General features: G+C 36.4%; 1 protein-coding gene across 1 annotated transcript; it reads right to left on the reverse strand.

Annotated features, from left to right (window-relative positions):
* Nucleotides 1-12,109: 12,109 nt before the first annotated feature.
* On the reverse strand, nucleotides 12,110-24,587 carry LOC135363547 (protocadherin-23-like). Its single transcript, XM_064584032.1, has 5 exons — nucleotides 24,459-24,587; nucleotides 23,177-23,369; nucleotides 21,297-21,583; nucleotides 20,286-20,418; nucleotides 12,110-18,182 (listed from the first exon to the last, which is right to left on the reverse strand). The coding sequence occupies exons 1-5, from the start codon at nucleotides 24,585-24,587 to the stop codon at nucleotides 15,562-15,564; spliced, it is 3,363 nt and encodes a 1,120-aa protein (XP_064440102.1). The 3' UTR covers nucleotides 12,110-15,561.
* Between the last annotated feature and the right edge of the window lie 476 nt (nucleotides 24,588-25,063).

Consider the following 25,063-nt stretch of genomic DNA (forward strand, 5'->3'; position numbering starts at 1 on the left):
CCATTTATTAAATTATCCAACCTTTCCTAATGTAGTAAACCATCTTCATATGAGATTTCCATGCATATTTTTTATTCCTAGGCCTCTCCATTCTATTCCATCTCTTTATGCCTGTTAGGAAAAGTGACTCCTTCCTCCCCATCCTATCTTTTTCTTCAGTCGTTATCTCCATAATTCTTGGATCTTTTCTCTTCTGTATGAATTTTTTAATTGCATTGCCCAATTCTACAGAAATGCACACTGGCCTTTTGATTGAATTGCTTTGAGTTTGTAGATGAATTCATAGAGAATTACCATCTTCAAATTATTGAGTCTCCCCTTCCATTCATGCCTTCATTTAATTAGGTCTTTTATTTCCTGCAACGATATTGTTAAAAATTTTCAAAATGTCTTCAAGATGTTGTGAGATTTATTCTTGGGTATTGTATAGTCCTCGTTGTTATTATGAGTGATATTTTCTTCTATTACATATTTCAATCAATTATTGATGCCATATAAGGATGTTAGTGATATTTGATGCTGATCTCGTATTCACAAATTTGCTGAATTCTCTAGTAGTTCTAATAATTTACATATAGAATCCCTGTTTGGAGAGTGGTATTGTCTGTAGGTAAAGATTCTTTTGTCTTTTTCTTTCCAGACGTGTATCTCTTACTTCTTTTCTTTAGTCCTATTGCATTATATACAACTACAGGTACACTTTAAAATAGTCATGTAAGAGATCTTTCTATTATTCTTGACATTAATGGGTATGCTAATTCCAGAACCAGATCCCCTGTGACTTTCAAAGTGGTACTACTGTCAGTAATACTGGGATGTTGTAGAATAATCACTGAGGTGTGGGCAGATTGGTTCAGTTCTTACTCATGAGATTGGGTACTCACCTTCAGGTTCTCAAGTTCCCCAGCTTACTAACAGCCAAAATCCCAGGTGATCAGCAACCTATCTTTGCCCATCCTTTTATGGGGTGAAGGAGTTCAGCAGCCTGATGCAGCCCCTGGTATTTTAAGCACAACTAGTAATGATTCTCAACTCACATAGACCCTTTTTAGCACTTTCCTGAATGTCCGTGTCTAGTAATGACTACTTCCTGGAGTAGAGCAAGCCCAAACTTCAGCCACGCCCTTCTGTTGAGTTATTCTTGCTCAGTATCTTGGGAGATGTTTCTCTAGAATATATACCTAGAAATGCAATTAACCAACTTGTAGGATGAAACATGTTCAACTTTACTAGATATTGCCATGGAGAGGATTATCTTGTTTTTGAACCTATATCATTTTTTCCTTTTATTTTTGCTTAAAACATTTTATCTCTTGTTGCTATTTGCTTGCAGTGGAGACTGAAACAATGTGCAAACGTTCACAGCCTTTGTTCAGAAATATCATTGGTCCTATTTTTAAAATAACTTTCTTTGTATGTAACAAAAGGTGAGAATCAGAAAAATTATACTTAGTATGTGTCTAGTAAAATAATTCCTAAATTAGGAATTGCCTGCAGATCCCAATATAGGAAAACTACCTGTCCAATTGCCATATGGCTTATTTGTTGTTTGTTGAACATGATCTGCACATATTAAAGGATTTTTAAAATGGAGCCAATAGAAGTTTATGATTAAAAAAAAGAAAACAAACCTTAGACAATCACTAAATTCTACCCCTGAAACTAATAATACATTATATGTTACCTAAGTTGAATTTAAATTAAAATAAACAAACAAACTTAGACATTCTTAAGGAACTTTAAATTATGAGGTAATGTAGTGAAGGGGCTAAGAGAAGAGCTTCTAGTAACACCAGTGAGTTGGATTCCAAGCTCTACCAATTACTAACTCTTTAAGCCATTGTTTCCTTATTGGTGAAAAGGGACCATATTAGTATCTACCCTAAAGGGTTATTTTGAAGATTAAACAAAATAGAGCACACATAAAACATTTAGCAAAATGTTTGGCACATAATGAACACTCAATAAAATTTAGCTATTATTTATTTAAATTCACAAAGGTTAATATATTTCCCTCTTATATCATCTGACAATCATCTGAAGCCTTTTATTTTCATTACTTTCAATTTGTCCATTTCATAAAATTAAGCACATATGCTTTTGGTAATTAGCATGTAGTACAGGGATTTCCCAGAGTTTTTACATAAGAAGGAGAATCTATATTTTTAAATAAATTAAATTAGAAAAAGTAAAACTTTATAAAATGAAGTCCAATGGATTTTGTCTCATTGTTGAGAACTACTTTAATAGTCTAACAATAGGCAAATTATGTCTATTACATTATCTGAAGAGAAAAAAATAAGTGACAGATTAGAAATGACAGGAAAGGAAATAAGGTAATTAAAATGAAGAAGAGAAATTCAGTTTCAAAGAGCAAATGAAGATTCAGTTACTAACATTATAAGTTTTTTTTTACCTTTCACTTAGTATACGAGCAAACTCTACCCTGTGAAATACCACTTAAAACTGGCCAACTCATGGTTTAGCCAAAAAAGTATATTTGCAAAGTGAGCATGCAATGTGAAAAACAGCATCTAATTTATGGTGTTATGGTGATAGACTTCTGTTCATTTCAGGAACTGACCTTTCTCTGTCAGCTGCTTACCCATCACATGTCCTTACCTCTCTTACCACAAGCTTGAACGTGGAGCCAGCGAATCCATCCTCCTGAACATTGTGATTGGTTTAGAGATTTTTAGGCCATGCAAATTGTTTAGTCAAATTTATCACTCATTGCCCTTATTGCTTCTAGATTTTGACTCTTGTGGGAGATTTTTCCACTTTTAGCTTATAAAAGTATACACTCAGGTTTCCTTCTTGTGTTTACTTGTATTTATTTGTATGGCTTATCTTGGTGTGTAGTATGAAGAGTAGATCAATTTGATCTTTTTTTTTTCTTTTCCCCACATGGCTCTCCAGTTATCCCCACCCCACTTACCAAGAAATTCTTCCTTTTCTTCACTAATCTGATGGGTTGCCTTGATCATGTTATATTTCCATATGCAATTAGTTCTTTCAAGATAATGTGTCATTTCTCTTTGAATCTTTTTAGTATTTTTCTTTTTGTTTTATAGAAATTTTACTGTGATGTGTCTAGTCATAATTTTCTTTTCTTTTTTTTCTTATGTTTGGGGTTTGTAGCACATTCTGAATTGTGATTTAATGTCAGTTTTGCAAGATTCTCAGCCACCATCTTTTTAAATATTGCTTCCGGCCTAGTCTCTTCATTCTCCTTTTGAGATTCCAATTATACACATGTTAGATCTTTTAAACCATGTTCCACACATGTCTTAATCTCTTTTCAATATTTTCCAAACATTTCTCTAGGTTTTAGTCTGTATGTTTTCTTTTGATTTATCTTCTAATTTATTAATCCTCTCTTCATCTGTGTCTAATCTGTTAAACATACTTGCTGAGTTCTTTATTTTGATTATTGTATTTTTAGTAATTTTTAACAATTAATAATCAGTTATTGTATTTAATAATTATTGTATCAATCTTTATTGGTATAACTGATGTACAATATAATCCACCTATTTAAAACGGACAATACAGTGGTTTTTAGTACATTCACAGAGCTGTACAATTATTACCACAATCAAGTTTAGGGCATTTTTGACTCCAAAAAGAAACCCCATGCCCATTAGTAGGCTCTCCCCATCTTCTCCAAATACTCCTAGCCCTAGGCCCTACTATTTTGGTTTCTGTCTGTATGTATTTGCCTATTCTGGACATTTCATATGTATAGAATCATACACTGTGTGGTCTTCTGTGACAATCCATTCACTTAGCATAATGTTTTCAAATTCATCTTGTGCTGTAGCATATGTCAGTACTTAGTTCCTTTTAGTTGCTAAATAATATTCCATTGTGTGGCTATACATTTGGTTTATCTATCAGTTAATTGATTTTGGCTATTATGAATAATGTTGCTATGAACATTCACAGACAAGTTTTTGTATGAACATAACTTTCATTTCTCTTAGGTATATACCTAGGAGTGGGATTGCTGGGTCCTTATTGTAGCTCTATGTATATTTAACTTTTGAGGAACTCCTGGACTGTTTTTCATAGAGACTGCCCTACTTATATCGCTATCAGTAGTATATGAGAATTCCAATTTCTCCACATCCTCACCAACACTTATTATTATCTGTATTTTTTATTATAGCCACCCTAGAGGGCGTGAAGTGGCAGTAGTATTTCATAGTTTAGAATTTCCTTTTCCTTTTTTTATAGTTTAAAAAGTTTTTTTTTTTCCTGATTTATAGTTTTTTATAGTCCAGTTCTCTCCTGAAGTTCTCCATATGGCATCCAATTTCTTGAACACTTATTTTAAAATCCACATAGGATAATGCCAGTATATGAATCTCCTGTGTCTCTATCATATTTTTTCTTTTAGCTTTGGCCATGTCTCCTTTTTCTCAGTACACCTAGCCATTTTGGATTCAATGACATATTGTTATGAATAATCACAAAGTTTCAGAATAATTTTATTCGCTATAGAGGACTAAATATTACTTTTGACAAGCAGTGAGAGTAGGGGCAGATCACCATATGCAAATATGTAATTGATTTTATTCAAAGCTTGGCTACAGGCTACACGAGGGCTTGTTTTTCTGATTTACTCTTACTCCTGTGGTAGGTTTCTGGGAGTTCCAATTTATAATAGGTTGGTGTATTTACCAGAGCCTGTCCTCCATGATTGGACTTTAACTCTAATTTTCGTCCCCATAAAATTGCCAGTGGCACTTTTTAATCTTTCGATCTTGCAGCTGACCTTTTCCACTCAGCCTCTATGGGGTCTGAGACACAGTACATCAGGTATACCTCTCTGTGTTTCTCTTCTCTCCAGAGTCATGGTTTCTCAAGTCTTCACTACCTTGGCAGTTCTCTGATGCTTCTTACACACATGAAACACAAAACTGTTTCTTTTTCTTTTCCTTCTTATTATTACTCAGCTTCTTACTCATTCTCAGCAGGGCAGTTGCTATATAACAAGCTAATCCATCATTACAGGAAGGCTTTTCATGCACCTGGATTCATTTTGGATTTTCTATTTTGTTCTATTAGTCTATCTAGTCATGCACCAATACCACCCCATTTGAATTATAAACTTTGTGATATAATTTTATATCTGATAGGGTTAGTGCATGCATAAATACTTGCATGCACAGACACACACATACACATTTTTTTTCAGTGTTTCCTAGCTATTCTTGTTTGCTTTCTTGTTCATTCATCCAAATAAACTGTATAATCAAGTTATTTAATTCCAGAAAAATTTGGTATTTGTATTAGGATCAGGTTAAATTTGTAAATTTATTTAGGAACAATTGACATCTTTTCAGCATTGAATCTATTCAAAAACATCTATTTAGGGATGCCTGGGTGACTCAGTCGGTTAAGTGGCTGCCTTCTGCTCAGGTTATGATCCCAGGTCCTGGGATTGAGTCCAACATCTGGCTCCCTACTCAGTGGGAAACCTGCTTCTCCCTCTGCCTGCTGCTGCCCCTGTTGTACTCTCTCTGTCTCTCTGTCAAATAAATAAATAAAATCTTTAAAAAACAAAAACAAACAAACCCCAAAACATCTGTTTAAGTCTCCTCTGTGTCCTCCAGGAGATATTATAACTTGCTTCACATAGATATTAGGTGTTGTTAAGGTTTTACTTAGATTTTTTTCTGATATAAATGAAATTTTCTTTTCCATTCATCTTCTAATTGATTATTGTTCATATATGTGAAGAATATTGATTTGATTTTTGCATATTAATATTGTATCTTCCAACTTTACTGAATCCTTTCATTGTCTATATAGTTTTCCATCAATTATTTTGAATTTTTCAGAAAGATAGTATATACAAATAAAATAGTTTTAACCTTGTTCTTTCAAATTCTTATGTTTCTAACTGCTTTCTTGTTTAGTTGTCCAGACTGATTTCTAATTTCTGCAATATTAGCTTTTGATGGAGATAACTAGGCATATTGTCTTGTTCCTGGCTTTTGCAGCAAAGGGTCTAATGTATCTTCATTGGGGAAGATACCGGTTTTGGGTTACATACCATTATATCATTTTATTTTATTTTATTTTATTTTATTTTATTTTATTTTATTTTATTTTATTTTATTTTATTTTATTTTATTTTTAAAGATTTTATTTATTTATTTGAAAGAGAGAGAATGAGAAAGAGAGTATATGAGAGGGGGGAGGGTCCGAGGGAGAAGCAGACTCCCCGCCGAGCAGGGAGCCCGATGCGGGACTCAATCCCGGGACTCCAGGATCATGACCTGAGCCAAAGGCAGTCGCTTAACCAACTGAGCCACCCAGGTGCCCCACCATTATATCATTTTAAAGAAGTATCTATTATAAGGATGTATCCATTAATGACTACTGAGTATTCTTTACATAAATTTTGTTAAGCGCTTTTTGCCATTAAAGAACATTTTTGTATTATTTTTTTCTTCATAGCTCTATTAATTTGATGAATTCTATTTATTCTTTGCTGCAAAAGCCAAGAGAAAGACAATATGCCTTATATCTCCACCATAATCCAATATTGTAGAAGTTAATCTGTACAATTAAACATAAAAGCAATTAGAACATGAAAATTTCTTAAAATTTAATTATCTTTGTTTTTCTGAAATAAATTCCTGATGTTATGATGCATTATTTTTTAACTTTTGGCTAATGTTTTAAGAATTTTCCATACTTGTTCATAAATGGGAATAGGCTACAGTTTTGTGTTTTGTGCGATATTTTTAGGTTTTGACATCAATTCTATATTCATTATTTTCCGTGCTCTGGAATAGTTTAAATAGTATTTGTATGATCTGATCTTTAAAGGTTTGGTAAAACTTCACTATAGAACTATCTGTGGGAAGATTCTTTACATCTTTATTTCATTTTTTAAATTTGTTCTGTTTAGATTCTGTATGTTTACTAGGGTCAAATTTGGCAAATCATATTTTCCTAGAAAATTAGCTATTTCTTTTAGGGTTTCAAATGAATTTGTGTATTTCCACAAAGAGAATTTGTGTGGAGAAAAGTGTCTCTTGATTTAACTTCCTTTCTTTTGACAACTATCATTATTCCCCCTTTGCTATTTCTTATTTTGTATATTATTTATTTCATATACTATTTTATTGTTTTGTATTTTCTCAATTTATGTAACTGATTTAATTGATTTTTAAAGAACCAATTTATTTATTCATAAGCTCTGTGGATTTCTTTTTGTTTACTTCTTTTTCTAACTCATTAATTTGTTCTTACCTTTAATTTCTTTTTTTTTCTTTTAAATTTCATCTTCTTTCTAATTTTAATAACTTTTACCCCCATCTGGTATCTATAAGGCAATTAGCAAGTATTCTATACCCATATACTCTTTTTTTCTGCCTCCATTTTTTTGTAGTTGCAATTTATTTCTATTGTGAGGACATATATTAAATATATACTATTCTACCACCTTTACATCTACCATCGACTCTACAGTTAAATATATTTAATGTCCTTATGGTGAACCTTCCCCAGTATTTCTCAGTTGTCTGAATTCATTCTCTAGTTGATCCTTCAGGAATATTCCTTGAGGTTTTGCATATTCATAGCCTCACTTAAGACAGATATACTTAAAGATAAGTTTAGGTAGGTACACATTTTTGGCTTCCATTATCTTCAAGTATTTTAAAAACAGTACCCCACAGTTTTTTGGCTTAAAATACTGCTATTGAAAAGTAAGTCAATTACATTATTTCCCTTTAAGTTGGCTTTTTTATCTGGAGGTCCAAAGGATATATTCTTTCTCTTTGAAACGAAGAGATTTTTAAAATATATCTTGTTATTAACTGCTGTCTGTTGATTTTTATATGGTACACCTTTTTAATATATAGATTCAAATTTTGGATTTTGTCTGGAAAGCCTTATTAAATTATGGTTTTTATGTTTGTTCGGTTTCATTTCTTTAGTTTCCTCTTTGGGAATTACATTTAGACATGTGTCAAATCATTTTTTACATTCTGCTAAATCTATCAACTCTAAAACTAATTTTTTCAATTCCATTTGGTGTTTTTCATTTTTTCCTTTCCATTTTTCTATTTCACTTACTATAGTTTCATTAATGTCTATTAACTTTTTGTTCTTTCCAGTCTAGTCTTCTGAATTTTTTCTTCTATTCTTAATTGTTCATTGAGCTGTTTTTCACTTAATGTCCTCCTCTCAGCTAGTCTTTTTTATCTCTGAACTTTTCTGATTGATTACACAACCTTTATAGTTTTTAGTTTTCTTAATTTCCTTTAGCTAGTTTTGAGATATTAAGTCACAGTTCTCTTTGACCTTTTTTGCCATATTTTCTGACGTGTCTCCACTGTGCACTGGCACATCATTCAGAGAACTAGTCTGTTTGCTTACAATATATTTTATATTGCAATTATTTTCTGCTGCTCATGCTTTACTGAGATGGGACCTCTTACTTTAGGAAGTTACTGTGTGGGGTGGTGGCAGAACAGGATAGCTTTCCTAGATTCATGGCTCTAGAGCCCCCTCTTCCCTTTTTTTTTGCAAAGTACTTATAAGTAGGACCTCACTGTATCATCTACTTTCTCTGGTCCCCTTTCCTGTTTTGTATCTAGGACTTCTTTCCCTTTACCAATCATATAAATTTAAATTCTACTTTCAGTAGACTTTACTTAGTGTGGGATTCTGTTCTTCTAGAAGTTGTGATTGTGTATTTCTGGAAACTCTGGGAACTTGGACATACCAGCATAATATAATTTATACTTTAGTCTTTCTATGCTCATCTGTAGTTAAGTAGGAGCTCTTCAGCCCTTTCCCAGTTTTGATAGTTATTCTCAGACCATCCTGCTAGGTTTCTGCTCCAAGAACAGACTTTTCCTTAAGTAGGTAAGTACTTTTGGTGATTCTTTGTTTTCAGGCTCAAAGAAAATTAGAGATTCCTACTTTCTCCCCTCTGTTACTGCTAATAGTTGGTGCTTTTACTTACCGGCTCATATTCTAGAATTTGTAGGAATGATTTCACTTTTTGTTAAAGATGATGTCCATTTTACTGTTCTAGATTCTCTGACTGTCTGGTAAGGTGACTGGGAAGATTTAAAAATCTACACTAATGTTGGCATGTTGCCCCAACTACAATCTAAACCACTTTCTTTACTTGGCTTTTGGGATTTTGGACAACCCTGCTTTTCTATCTCTCTTCAATGGTTTTGCCTGAGAATTATGTGCTGGATCTTCTTTCTTTTTTTCTTTCTTTCTTTCTTTCAAGATTTATTTATTTATTTTAGAGGGGAGGGAGGGGCAGAGTGAGAGGGAGAGAGAATCCAAGCAGACTCCCCACTGAGTGTGGAGACCTGTGCAGGGCTGAATCCCATGACCCTGAGATCACGACCATCTTCCCTCAAGCCAAAACCAAAGTCAGATGCCCAGCTGACTGCGCCACCCAGGTGCCCCTCTTCTTTCTTTTTCTGACTTTTTGTTTAGTGCTTCAGGAGTCAGTCCTGGGATCTTTTCTCTATTTACACTTACTCCTCAGTGATCTCATCCAATCCCATGACTTTACTATCCATAGTCTGATGACTCCCCAATTTTTTTCCTATAGAAGCCTAAATTCTCTTAAACCCTAGACTCATGTCTGATTTTCTCCAAACCTCGCATTCAGTTCATTATCAAGAGCTAGCAACACTACTTTCAATATATATCTTGACTCTGTTCACCTCCATTATAACACCCACACTGAGCTACAATCATCACTAGCTGAGATTACTGCAATAACCAATTAACTGGGGTACTATGATTGCACTAACCTTCTCCCACCCCTTGGGTTATCTTCCACAAAGTAGCCACTTACTCTTTAAAAATATAAATCAGATAATATCACCAGTGATCTCCCTTAACACTTGGAACAAAATCTGAAGCCTTTTATCCCAGTCTACAAGGTCCAATAGGGTTTGAACCCTAGTTTCCTCCGTGATCTCACTTCCTACTCTTCCTACTACTCTTCCTCCCACTAGGTTCTAGGCCATGCTGGCTTATACTTTCCCAAACACTCCACATGGCTCTGACCTCAGGGCTTCCATACTTGCTGACACATGTAACTTCACTGCTTTCCCTTTGGCTCTTTCCATGGCTCATTCACTTCATTCAACTCAAATAGCATCATATCAGAGACATCTCTCCAGAACATTCAATCAAAACAGTACTGCTATATTCCCCTACCACTTTGTCAATCTCTTCTCTGGTTTTCCCTGTATCCTTCTTTAGTTTTCTTTATATTGTAACACTTAACATTACTTGAAAGCATATTTTTATTGTTATCTCCCTCAGTAAAATGTAAGCACTGTAAACACACTGGCTTTTTCTGTTCTGTTGATTCCTATATTCCCAGAGCTCAGATCCATACCTTGTACCCAAGAGGTACTAAGTAAATATTTGTTGATTAAATTTATGAAGCATTTCTCAGTTATTGTTTCTTATAATATTAATTCTATAATTTCTTATAATTATTTCTTATAACTTGTTATAGTGCTTTCTATTATTAGGTGCTAAGTTCAAATTTAGTACTCTACCTTTGCTTTTATGTTTAAAAAAGATCTTTCTCACTTTTATTCTGTGCTTTTCTTCCAGTTCTTACGATTTAATTTTAATTTTTACTCATTAATCTGAGTAGAATTAATTTTTTTTATGGTATGAGGATAAATAACTTCATATTTACCTCCTACTTAGTATACATTTATTAAATACCCTGTACTTATTTAAAATATCACTTTTAGCACATACTAAGTATATGCACACATAGAATATTTTCATAAACTCCTCATATTGTTTTTACTTTAAATTTTAATACATTTTGATTTAAACATTCTAGGCATTTCTACAGAACTGCACTCTCTTTTCGTATTGATAGAACTTGATTCTGCCAGCCATAGGGCAGGCATGGTTATTATAGGATCTGAAATTAAATGAAACCAATGTGTTTGGTCATGTAATGTTGCTGTCTCAAACAATGTGTTTTTGAATGTCATCAATAACTTGTTTCTATTATGTCTAAAACTCACAAGAAATGTATGAATATTGTAAGGAAGGGAGAAAGAAAGAGAAAACAAATCAGATTACAGAAAAATTTCTAGTCACTTGATTTTATCTAAAATATTCTATAATATTTTGACAAGATCTTACAGTTGCTTTCTTTCTGCTTTTGACTGGCTAAATCACGGAATTGTATTAGAATTCCCACCTAATGGGTTCAAGGCCTATGTATCACACCCTCACCTTACAGCCCCCCCGTGCCCATTCACATACGTACTCATTCATTCTCAGAAACATCTGTATTTCATAATACAAGTGGAGACCAGGCCTTTGCCCTGAGGGTTTACTATCTAGCAATGAAATCCATGTATTTAGCTTTCTAACCAAAATAATGCTTTCTCATTCAAGAGATGCACTTGTGCATCTGTTATTTATTTGGTATGCTTTCTCCCTCTCTATTACTCACTTCACAGTTTTGGTTTAGCAAATATATTGGGTGAAATGAGGAAAATTATGTAGACCAAAACAGTAGGAAGTGCTAAATTGTCATCAAATAGCCAAGTTCTGAGTTTACAAGTGAAAGGTATGGTCTGATACTCCAGCCACTTTGGGCTGGATCATACTAAGACTGCCATAATTTTGTTTCTAATAGACACATTTCTTTGATCTATGTGGAATCAAAATAATTTATACCACCAGAATTCAAATAAAATTCACAATATTTGAAAACTATCGACCATGCCTGTGTGTTAATCTGTGGTTTAAAGTTATATAAAATGTGATATTTTAATATAAATCACAGCTCTCAGGCAAGCACTACCAGAAAAAAGACTAGGTACTAAAATTCTATATTCTGTCCCAACTGCTTTTTAAACTATCCATTGCTTGGAATATGTGTAAAGTCACCTACTAAAAATTGTGTCACTCTCAATGCCAAAGTTATGTGGAGTGAGCAGGTAAAGTAATCATTCCCAATTTTTTATTCTATAATTCACACACATACCCCCCAAAACCCCGAAACAAGAACCACAACAAATTCACCTTTTCATGGTAGAATGTATTCTAGGTCATTGTCATGTAGCTTTAGGTTCACAACTTGATAAACCTAAATTTTCAGATAATGAAGGGAGATACTTGGAAGAACAGAAGGGAAGAAGGAGAAAAGAGATTCCCCCCCCCAAAAAAAATTCCTTGACAAGATGAACTTATGAAGGACAAACGACTCAGCGACATCTTTACACTGAAAAATAGTTTTTGGTCCTAACCTTTTGCCTTCTTGCCTTTCTCTACCTGTGCCCTAAACTATTGCTTTTCAGATTGACTCTTCTATTTCCTCTTCCAGCCTTCCTTCCTTCTCTCCCTCTACCTCAGTAATGGATGAAACCTACCTTCAGTGACTCATGCTGGATGCCCAGTCTTGGTCAAAGCCAAGCTTCTACAGCTTCACTGATCTCGGTATTCCTCTTGGATAGAATGATTTTCCATCCTAACTCTCTTCCTAACTATCCTCATCCTAAGGCTATGACCAAACAGATGGCGCTATAGACTTGGGAGCTCAACCGGAACACGCTGTGACGATAAACCCAATGCATTTATCCGTAATATCCTGCGAGAATCCAGCAACCGGATTCACTCCGCGTACCTCACTGCTTTGAAGTGGATCATCATCTTAGATCCTTTTAATTATGTTTTGTGTTTTTTAGCTAAAGTTAAGGTATGTGTAAAATGGCAAAGCAATAGTTTTAAAATTAATAATTCATTTTCATCCCTCTAACTTGTGGAAAACACAGCAAGGGGGGTTCTGAGGCTGAGGGTAGAGGTGCTGAGAAGCACAGCTCCTGTCTCAAGTGGACAGCCATCCCAGACTAGGTATGTGTACGTGCAGGGAGCCAGGAATTTATAGGACATTTTAATATTCTTAAAGAACAGTTAGATGACTAAATCCCTAAACATACAGAATTTTCCCCCCTTTCTTTGCCCAGGAATCTGTTTTGGAAACCAATTCAATGATTACTACTAGGACATGGAATTTTGATATCCATTTGGTACCGATTTACACCAGTATTTTGAAGCTGCCAACAAGAAAGCCCAGAATTTCAGGCAGCCAAAATTCCGCAAGAGACAACTGTCTTTTATTTTATAGCTTATGAATTTGGGGCTTAATATGATTTTCCACTAACAAGTTCTGTACCCCCTCCAGAGTGCTAAAGCTGGTGTGTAGATCAGCAAAGTAACACAGAACATATGAGGCAAGTTAATATTAAACTTGAAGGAAAACTATACAAATTAAATTGTTTACTCAGGAAAAAAGCACTCTAGTTGAAAGGGCCGACATAGGATTGATTGCAAACACTTAGCCAGTGTGTTCACATTTTCAGTTTTAACTCCACTAGCAGCACTGTTTGGTGGTGGTGAGGCATTGGATACAGTATAATAAAGTCATCAATTAAAAATCCACCAGATATTAGTAAGGAAGAGCTCTAAATACCTCATGTCTTCTGTTTTTATTAAATGTCTAGAAAAATGCAGAATTGTGTCTAGAGTGGGTAACAAATCACAGGCCAATAACTCAGGGAAGAATTAGATGGATGACTCTTTTTTAAACATAAGTAAAATGAAGAACTTGTTTAATTAAAAACAACAAAATGTTTTTGGTTCCTAGTAATAAATCTCTTGCAAAACAAGACTTCCATATATAATTAGGAAAAAAAAATTAGTACAGGTTTTCTTTTGTATGCTCAAAGTAATTTTTTGAAGGAAGTCAAAGAGAACAAATATTGGAACACTGAAATGATTAATTTCTTTAGAAAAACCATGAAATCTTCTTCCCTGTATGCCATGAAGAAAAGGAGAGACATGCATCCATCTTTTAATATTTAAGTGTTCCATGACTAAATGACTTTCCCTAGAATTCTAGGCTCGTCCAAAAGCCTTCATGTTTCATATAATTTCTGATGTGGTTTTATATGCTTGTTCCCACTCTAAGAATCAGCAGATATATAATTAATAAAATCAGCATAGGAAGCCTTAGAATTATTTATCTACAAAACCAGATATCAAACATGGCATCTTGCAATGTTTTCTAGTTAAGAGAAATTAGGTACCTCACATAATTTTACAGATAAGGCCTATTGAAAAAAATAAAGGAAATATTTCTACAGCAGAAGCTCACACTAACTAAAGAAAACCATATTAGATGCCTTCTAGACTTGACATTAGAATCCTAAACTCTTATCCCAAAGCAAGGCCATGTTGCCTACCATGGATGACTTCTGGACCATCAGCAGCATCATGCCCTCAGCTTTTCTGGAAGGGATAAGAATCTTTGATGGATTCTCAGGCTCACCAGAGAGAAGGATATAGCATTATATGTAAGCACCACACAACACCACTATATACCTGAAACAGTAGCTGGACAAAACAATTATTTTAACCATGTTGTCAAATTGCTCCATCTAATGACAGTTAAAACTAAAGGTGAGTATGAACAGATGGAAGAGAGACTTCTGACATCCATTCTTAACTTTTATAGTAGAAATATTTATATAAAAAATCTTCAATTAAAAATATAGTGCTAAATTACTCTATGGAATTTATTATTAGCTAATAACATAATTTTATCTAGACAAACTTTTAAAAGTGAGGTTGAATGGATAAATTATTTCACACCCAAAGTTACTGTATCTAGAAGAAAATAAAATGAAGAATATCTACAAATTAATCTTTAAAATTTAATTTCTATACCTGTACTATGTTATAAGACAGAGCATTGAAAAAAAAAAAATCATCATTCTCTTTGTAAAGAAGGCCAAGCAAATATGTCTTGGGTGGCAGTCAACCATATACTTATTGCTTCTAACAATCCTGGCCCTCTATCAAGACCATGCATTTCTGGTTCACTTAATCAGGAATAATTTTCTTATTTGGCACAGTTATGACAAATTTCATTCTTAATTTCTCATTAGATGTCCAAAAGACACCATATTAAAATTCAAATTATGGCAAAACTCCCTAAATGAGGTTGGGGAAAGGAGAGAAATACAACTCTAAACATACTAGATCTACAGAAAATGACTTCATTTTAACATTTAAATTTATCGTTCCCCATTTCCCCTCTCCATTATTTTCTGTCCTACATTCATTCCTTATTCAGTCTTAACTAATCTATTTTAAGTATAGCAGTGTAATCAGCAGTAATGTGACCGGACTGCACTATACTTATTTTCCATTTATTTTCATAGAAACATTTTGGCAGTCAGTCTAGCTCATGGTGTTCTTTGGAGATTTAATCATACAGAAAACCAGGTACGACAGAATATACACTACTTTTATATACAAACTTGAGTCCTGAGAGCAAAACAGAAAGGTTAAAAGAGGGGGGTAACTTCTCATTAAGGCTGGAAGAAATTTGAGAAACTTAAATGAGGAGATTCTGCAAACCCTGACTGCATTTTAACCAATCTTGAAGAGCTAGCTTAAGAATGTCTTGTTCAACCATTCATGACCGATGGTGACCTCACAATCAGGTTATATTTGAACTTCATCTTCTGCTTTAATTTCACGGCATGTACCACTCAGATGTGTTCCTGACGATTCCCCACGTGACGACCGTGCGGTCACAGCAGGGGTCTTTGTAGTCAGCAGGAAAAGAGATGGAGAAAAGCTGGGAGTCATGGCTTCAGGCAGAGAACTGAGATGGTAGGGAAGGGGGGAGTGTGGGTATTTGTGAAGCACTTGCCCCGGGGTTCTGGCTGGCATTCTTGGTGGAACTGCTTTAAGCCCGGGCTGGGCTACTGCAGTAATCAAAGGTGGTGGGAAAACCAAAGACTTCTCTTTAGGAATGCCAGACGTCTGTAAATGTTGGTCCTTTAGTTTTGCAATATCGTTAAATACCAAGGCGAGAGGTTGGAACTTGGGTTCCCAACTGAGGAGATAATCCCAGTGGTAGTTGCCTCTCACATCGTGATTAGAGGTTCTCTGGGGGGAAAGAGCCACACACCTTGCTTCCTGATCCCCTGAAATAAAGACGGACTCTCTCCTGACATCAGCCTGGATGCTCTCTTTTACCTCTCTCTTCTTTAGTGTCTGGGGTAACACATTATTTTGAACATAGGTTGTGCCACAGCCTTCTCGATCTTCTTCCCCAAATGCATGGCTGGTTTCTGCTGTTTCAGCAGTGACCACCACATCGGTTTCTCCAGACAAGCAGGAGAGCTGGTCCGAGTCCCTTGGGATTCCAGAGTCTGGGACCCTGGACTCCCGGTCACTCAGAGCTGAGCCAGCGTCCTTTCTGTAAGGATGCTCGTTTATCCTCTGGATTTCCTTATCTTCTGCAGTTTCTCCTTCCACAGAGCAGTGGCCACTGGAGTTTGAGTGCCTGTACAAATTCACAATGTCCTTCTCCATGAGACTTATTAAGCTCAACCACTCAGGCAGGGAGTCCGCGGGCACCACCGCGTTATTGTCCTCGTTAGTCTTCTGGAAGGGCTTGAGCATGCTGCCCTCTGTGGTCAGTCTCAAACTGATATCTAAGGTGGATGATGTTTTCTTGTCTTTGTAATTGTTGGCTGCGTCTTTTTGTTTATGTCTTAAAATCAGTACAATTAGAATGAAGATGAGTGTCAGAAACACTAAAAAGGAGACCGTGAGGCTGATTGAAAAGCCGCTGCCAGATACTCCTGAGTATTGTCCTTCTGAGAAAGAAGACACATTCACAAAAACAGTGCAGAATGTAAACTTGGAGTCCGGTTTGGGGCTACGAGCGATGATTTTCATTTCAATGGTGTCTTGTTCACGGAACTGACTTCTTATTAGGGGAAGTGCTCTAGTCAAATAGATGTTTCCGTTCGTTTTATTCACTAAAAAGAAAGGAGATGGAACGTCCAAAGAGTACAGAACAACTCCATCAATACCCGCGTCTGCATCCGATGCTTCCACTCTGCCGATCAGCTGTCTCACTTTATTCTTCTCTGGAAGGTTGAAAAAATACTCCTCTTGAGTAAACATGGGTTCAAACTCATCTATCCCTTCAATATCCAGCCAAACCGTTAAAGTGGCTGTTGAGTCACCTTTGTCTTTTGCCTGCACTGTGAGGCAGTATTTATTGTCATTTTCATAGTCAAGGACTTGCTGAGTGTGAATATCCCCTGTTAAAGGGTCAATGAGGAAGGGGTCATGATCACGAGGCATCCCGTGAGTGACCGAACAGGGCGACAACACAGAATAGGTCAGTTCTCCATAAGGACCTGCGTCAAAATCCAGAGCATTTACGGAACATATGGTGGAGAAAACAGGCACATTTTCAGGAACAACACAATTTAAGCTCGAGAACATAAACTGAGGTGCATGATCATTATCATCCAGGACATTGATAAGCACAACTGCAAACGAAAAATGCTTCTTTTCTTCATCTGAAGCTTGAACGGTTAAAGTGAATTTTGTCGTTTCTTCATAATCCAGAAGTTTAATCAAATAAAGAACTCCAGTTTTTTCTTCCAAGTGAAAATGCCCCTCTTCATTTCCAGAGACGATGTGGTAGATGATTTCTGCATGTGAACCCACATCACGGTCATGTGCAGAGACCACAGTGATGTGACTCCCCAGAGGGGTACTTTCCTTGACGTGGGCGTGATATTTCAGACTGTTGAATTTAGGAGGATTATCATTGACATCCAGTACTTCTATTGCTACAGTGGCTGTGGAGCTCAATGGAGGGAAGCCGTGGTCAGATGCCAGAATGACAAGCTTGTGACCGTTAGCTGCTTCTCTATCCAGACTGTGAAGCAACACCAGGTAACCAACTTGCTTATAAGGATATTCTGAATGAATGAAACTAGTTTCCACATGGAAATTGTTCTGTGAATTACCACTGATGATGGAATAATCAACATGTGTGTTTTCACGGGTCCAGTCATGGTCAATGGTTGAAAATGTGACAAGCGTGCCTCCAATTTGAGCATCTTCCCTCAAGCTGAGATTATAATATTCTATCGCAAACTCAGGAGCATAATTGTTCATATCTTGTATTTCTATCTCTACTAAGGTGAGAGCCCTCAGGTCAGGAATTCCACCATCACTGGCTTCAACAAGAAACTGAACTGTTGATTTTTTGTCCAGCAGTAATACAGGATTGATAGTAAATATTGTGCCTGAAAAACAAGACACAGCATTTTAATGCTGTGAAATTAAATTTTCAGGATCCAGTTGTCAGCAAACATTTACTAATAGGTTTAGTTATTTGCTAGATTTGTTATTTAAGTTACAACCAAGAGTAAATCCAAATAGAAATTTCAGATTTTTTATATTTATGCTTTTGTAACACTTAAGATCCAGAAGTAATACTCCTGGCATTCACTCTAGTAAATATATGAACCACTTGAAGATGACTTTGCCAAAATGTCTCTTAACTTTATTTTTGTATAATAAGCTGCCCCATTATCTTTTTTTTTAAGAAAATGTATTCTTATTTGAAAAATCTGTATCCCATTCTACTATCCATAGACACATGTATAGAGACATTCTAGTATAAAGATATTGATTCTGGAAATACTGGTTGACATTCACTCTAGTCAAATGAAGGTAGTATATATAATAATGCCGAGTTACAACTATTGATAATTTATGGAGGTGTTTTTCCTAAAGCTCTTTATTAATTCAGCACGTGGATTTCCCTTAAATGAAATACATTTAATACATTTTATTATTTTTAATATAGAAATATGTAATTAGAGTCTCACCATGAACTAAATTGATCTGATAGCATTTAATGTTTTTTAAAGATTTATTTTCAGAGAGAGAGGGAGAAAGGGAGGGGGGAGGGGCAGAAGGGGAGAGAATCTCAAGCAGACTCCACACTGAGCAGAGAGCCCAATGTGGGCTCGATCTCACGACCCTGAGACTGTGACCTGAGCTGAAATCAAGAGTTGGACTCTTAACTGACTGCACCATCCAGGTACCCCTATTTAATGTCTTAAAAACATTCTAATCAATATCTCATTGCAAAGCTCGTTGATAACGCATGTCAAGCAAAGTGTTGCTAGGATTAGGGGCTCAGAGGGACCACCTCACACACTGTGATGTGCTGTGGCCAGGACAGCAGTTGATATCATCTGAGCACTGTGCATCTCCAACCCCCGGCCCCCCCCAGAGAGCCAAACTTCTGACATGTTTATATCCATACAGTAGCATTCACCCACAGGCTATGTGGCAACATGACCTACTTCTCCCTTTTGTAACACACCATGGGCCTCATACCAGTATTTTGTGATTAAATTCTTCCTTGGGGCAATCCTGAGGTTAATTTTTTTTTTTTTTATTATTGAGATATAATTAGTATATAACATTGTGTTGGTTTCAGGTGTACAATCTAATGACTTGATATCTGTATATATTGCAAAGTGATCCCCACAGTAAGCCTACTTACCATCTGTCATCCTGAGGTTCATTTTTAAATCAGCTCTCGCTAATGAAATAATGCAATGGCATGTAGAAATGGGGAACACATGGTGTAACACGTCCCAGGCCCTGTTCTTTTCCAGAGTGTGATCTGCTAGGGACAGTGCTTTGCTAATCATAATATCATATCAAATTTAACTTTTACTATCTACGCATTGTTATGCTTTCTCTATACAATTCTTAACTGTTTTAATCTGAAATCACTTGCCTGAACGCATTTCATGACCACAAATGACTTGCTGTCTGATAAAAATATAAAGAGCTTTGGAAGGCATCAAATAAACTGGAATACCACAATGATTGTTCTCAGTAGAGATGCTCGAATAATTTTCCTTGTTCAGTTTTTTGTCCTTATTGAATGTATTATGCTATTACTGAACTTAATGTACTTGGCGTGGAAGAAAAGCTTCCACACTCTCATAACACGAAGTCCTCAGTACTAAATGGATCCCTTCGCTTTCATTTTAATGCTTGTTGAGGCCTGGGATAATTACTTAAATTGTCCTTGGTTGGACTGATGAGCTGGGTGTTTACTACATTGGGGTCTCTGAAGTTCTGCACATTTGCCAGCATGTAATCAATTCCTTTTGCTTTCCAGCCATTGAGATGTTGGAGAAGAGAAATAACACCAGGATTTGCTACCACAACATTTGATGTGAAGAGAAATAAGAAGGGTGGCATCTATAATACCAGGGGGGTGAGGTGGAAACATTTTAGGAGCATTTGGAAAAGATTATTTCAGGCTTCTACACTGTAACTCAAACCTATGAACGCTAAAGCCACAATAAATAACTCACCATTCATTGGATCGATTGAAAATTCCTTAGAAGAGGAAAGGATTCTGTAAGAAATGTTCTCATTGCTTTCTAGGTCCGTGGCTGCCACGGTCAGCACTGAGTACCCCACAGGCACCGATTCAGGAACAGTGACCTGAAGGAAAAAGAGAGAAATGAGCCTTGTACTTACAGGCTGGAGATATTTTCATGAACAGGGCCAGAAAGTAAAATCATTGCATCCATTTTGCTTATGGAAAACACACATAGTAATCTATAGAGTTAATATATTAAGAACATTATTTTGTAGTCCCAGAATTCAGAAAAACAAAATTTAAAAATTTCATTTAGTTTTGATTGCTTCTTATGAAAAAAAGAAGTCCTTCTAAATGATTTCTGCTTGGTAGAGGATAGTTAATAAAACCACTACTGTAGTATTACATACAGAAGATCATTATTTAGGTTAGCTTCCCTTCTGTGTTTATGTTTAAACCATGCATTTGCTATATTCAGAAGTCCTGAAGCCCATTTCCAAGTGCTTAGTTGAATGCTATTACTGTCCTTACTTCTATAAACATACACTAAGCTCTAAAAAAATAAAATTTCCACTTCACAGTTTTGTTCATGACTTGTTTCTGCAAAATGTTCATCAGTGTATTCCAAAAATATCCCTAGGAAAGAAAGAGTTTTCCCAAATTAAGTGCCGATAATCCAAACCACCGTATTGTTTGGTACCTCCGCAAATACTAGGCCCGTTCTGATTGTTATGAACAACCGGACTCCAATCCCTACAAACTAAAAAAAGAAAAAAAGGATGCTATACATCCGTAAGAAACAGTTGGATGAGCTCCTTAATTCCATGTGTACATACCATAGCTTCCAGGATATTGAATATACAACCCTCAGGATCAACTAAGGCACTAAAACCTGTGGATACTGTCTGCCTAAATCAGTTTGTCAACACTGGTAAGCTTACATCATTCCCTTTTCTTTTCCACTTTGGCTCTGTTTTCAGCATCTCCTTACATTATTTACCTGGTAAGAATCTTGAGAAAATACAGGTGGGTTATCATTGACATCCACCACACAGACAATGAGCGTTCCCTCTGTTTCATGCACAGTATCCGAAATTTGGATGAACAGCTCATATTCGGTAGCTTCTTCAAAATCCAGTGTTTTCACGAGCACCACTGCTCCAGTATTCTGATCAATAGCAAACTTGATTCCAGGATTACTCTCTTTGGCGAAATTGAAGATGAAAGCTGGATTCAAATCCACATCATGAACTGATATCTGAGTCACAACTATACCAGGCGAAGAATCTGCAATAGTCATGAACAATGTCAGCCTCCATTAAAATTCATCCTTTGAAATACTTTTCTTTGATAGTTCAATCCAAACATTTTAACTTTAAGTCCAACATGATTTGCTGTTTCTTGGCATGATTTCCCATACAAAGCTCATTACGAGCCGAACAAAAACTCTGAAGAATTTATGAGCCCAATAAAGTGAAAATTTACCGCTGAGTAGGGAATTGAGGAGGTAGAGTAAATTCGATTTTTATATGGCATTTTTTTATCATATGCGTGCAACACAATTCCGGGACCAAGAAACATTCTCAGCCACATATTTGTCTTACGTAGTTTCTGTATTAAAATCATATATTCATGGGTGATACGGGTGGGAAGAAAGTTCTTACTCAAAACAGTAATACAAAGCATACGATTTTGAAACGTAAGCAAAATTTAAATGACACTGCATCTGTTCTTTAGTCTAAACTTCATAAAAGGGACCTCGTTTTTATGCTTACAAGTACGGTACAGGTAGAAAGAAGATGCCAAGATACTCAGAATAGTTCCCCTATATATGAGACTCATGTAATTTTCGTATTTCAGGCTTGAACATTCTGGGTGTGCATCAACCACTCCTTACCCTATTCAGTATATGCTTTGATTTTTGCCATTTGTTCTGGTGACGTGTTTATCATGGGCACATTGCTGCATTTTGATGCTAATGAACATGCTTCAGAATAGTACCTTCAGTAAAAACAAATGGAAGTATATCAAATAGGTGAGAGGCAGAACTGGAGAATTTTTTCTTTGTAGAATATTTTAGAGTGTTTGTAGGTATCCCTATACATCTACAGATATATCCCTCTGTGAGTGGTAATTTGTTTGGAAACTGAACATCCTAAAATGTTAGTAACATCTTAGGAGTCAGGTGGATACTAAGAGTGAAAGGAGAGAGGCAAGAGAGGGGCCAGCACTTTTTGCAATTTCAATGATAGAGTTGGGTTGGATTTACCAGTCCAGCTGCTGACCGTGGACAAACTTTGAGATTGCAGACTATGGAGTCATAGAACCCAGGGACCCAAACAATTGGGATTAATTAGCATATCATGTAAAATTTTGTATTTTCTACCTCTACCATTATTGTGGGTAAAATTTTTCTTGCAATGCTGACGGTGAGTTTGCACTAAAGGAAAGTGATGACTCTGTGCAATGAGCATCCCATCACTTATCACTTGCCATTTGTATACTGCAAAGCCTGACAAAATTTCAGTCTAAGGACATTGCTTCTTCTCAGAGGAGCTCGAGAATGACCATCATAGTCAACAAAGTGTGCTTCTTCATGGAGTAGATTTTGGTTTTGAGAAATATGGACACGCACAAAAGCAGCTGTGTGGAATGGCAGGTTGAGCCTGGGGACTTAAAGGCAAATCCCAGCCTCAACATCTAAAGTCTTTGACATTTGATATTTAACTTCAGGCCATCCATTTTCTATTCTGTAAAATGAAGACAGAAGCTGTCCACGTTGCACGGTTCCTGAGGATTAGCACTCATACTGATTAGAATGCCTGGCTGGTAGATGATATTACACAAGTGAAAACCATGATTCCAAATCGGCACACTTACTTTCTGCAATTTCCACTGCTTCAGAAGGGAGAAAAGCCGGGGCATTGTCATTTATATCAGTCACCTGTATCTTGATGACACTTGTACCAGAAAGCCTGGGCATCCCTTTATCTGTGGCTTGCACAATCAAGCTGGTTTGGAAAAGAATCAAGAAATGTAATCCATTATCCAGAGAACTAGAAAAACAACATAACTATCAAATATCCCATCGAAAACTTAAAAAATGAGCTGACTAGCTACTTTTATTTTCCCCCTAGCTTTTTCTAAACAGCCTCATTTAAAAATTTATTTCATCAGAATGGTAGCCTGGGGGTGCCTGGGTGGCTCAGTCAGTTAAGCGGCTGCCTTCGGCTCAGGTCATGATCCCAGGGTCCTGGGATCGAGCCCTGTGTTGAACTCCCTGCTCAACAGGGAGTCTGCTTCTCCCTCTGCTCCTCACCCCTGGCTTGTGTGTGCTCTCTCTCTCAAATAAATAAATAAAATCTTAAAAAAAAAAAAAAGAACGGTAGCCTGGAATTTATTTATTTTTGACTGGTTTAGAGCATCAAATCCAGCAAGCGACCAGGGATCACGTGGCATTTACAAATGAGCCTTTTCTGGAGACAGACTGTAGAATTCAGTCCTTTCCTACCAAGGACAACCTAAAAAGTACAAACATCAATACATGTTCTTTGGGTAAGTAGACACCCTCCACCCTACCATGCATGGCCTGGATATTACTACATATTTCCATTTTACTGTACCACAAAGATAGAGCCACTAAGAGATTGCTTTGTACTGATATTTTTTTAAATCCAGATTCAAAATCAATAGCAACTGTAGAATTAAGAGAGGATGCTGCATGATTAATACAGGTACAAAAATGCATGATTGGCTAGAACTACAGAGTAGGGGGGAAAGTCTATGATCCGAAAGAATTTATATGCAGTGATTTCATCTCTCTTAGATGATGGTACAACTTATCTCCAGCAACTAAATTCAAAACCTTCTTAGTGCCTTCAACTTCTCCATTTCTGTCACCAATCTTCCAAAACCCAACTCATTGTGAGTCTTACAGATTTTACCTTCCCAATATCACTTGGATCAGTGTTCCCAACCGTTTCAGTCCTGCCTTCAGAGCCTCAGGTAGGCTGACCAGCCTTCTTGCTTTGCCCGGGACTGAAGGGTTTCCTGGGACATGGGACTTCCGGGTTTTTGTTTTTGTTTTTTAAAAAAACCAGGACAGTCCCCAGCAAACCAGGACAAGCTGGTCTCTGTAGCCTCATCCCCTCATCATCTTGACCTGGAATGTTCCATCTTCATTGTAGCCTTTCCCATCTGGAGTACTTGTTTGTCCACCAATCTCCCTACTGCAAGTCTCATCTGCCCCTGTCGATCCCCCACACTGCCACTCAACTGCTCCATCCAACATCCTGAATTGAAAACCTGACTTCCCTATTGAAAACTTTTCCTTGGCTCTTCATGTCTACAAGAGGTAGTCCAGGCCTTAAGTACATACACATGACCTCCAATGTCTTGGCTTCTGCCTGGAATTACTGTCCCTATACTACCCTCTTGATCTTCCAAGGCTCACATCTCTGGGAAGCTCTCCCTGACTTCCGGTCTGATTCGGATGCCCCTTTCTCAATCCCACAGCACCCTGTACATTCTTCTGACACAGCAGTCATCACCCTTTGTTCTTACTGACTGATTATCTGCCTCTCCTGTTTATTGAGAGCAGGTGAGCTCTGTATCTTAGTTGATTTTTAAAAAAATGTATGTTGAGGGCTGGTTTCTCAAGATTTGTCTAAGATTATGAATGTACTGTATGACAGAGCCAGGATTCAAGCCCAGGTGTTGGCTAACTGGAAAGCCTGTGTCTACTGTCTGAGCTCCACTATATATTTT

The sequence above is a fragment of the Mirounga angustirostris genome, unplaced genomic scaffold (assembly GCF_029215605.1).
Source record: "Mirounga angustirostris isolate CCGP_5_RB_7025 unplaced genomic scaffold, mMirAng1.0.hap1 SCAF_2, whole genome shotgun sequence".
Taxonomy (NCBI): Eukaryota; Metazoa; Chordata; class Mammalia; order Carnivora; family Phocidae; genus Mirounga; species Mirounga angustirostris.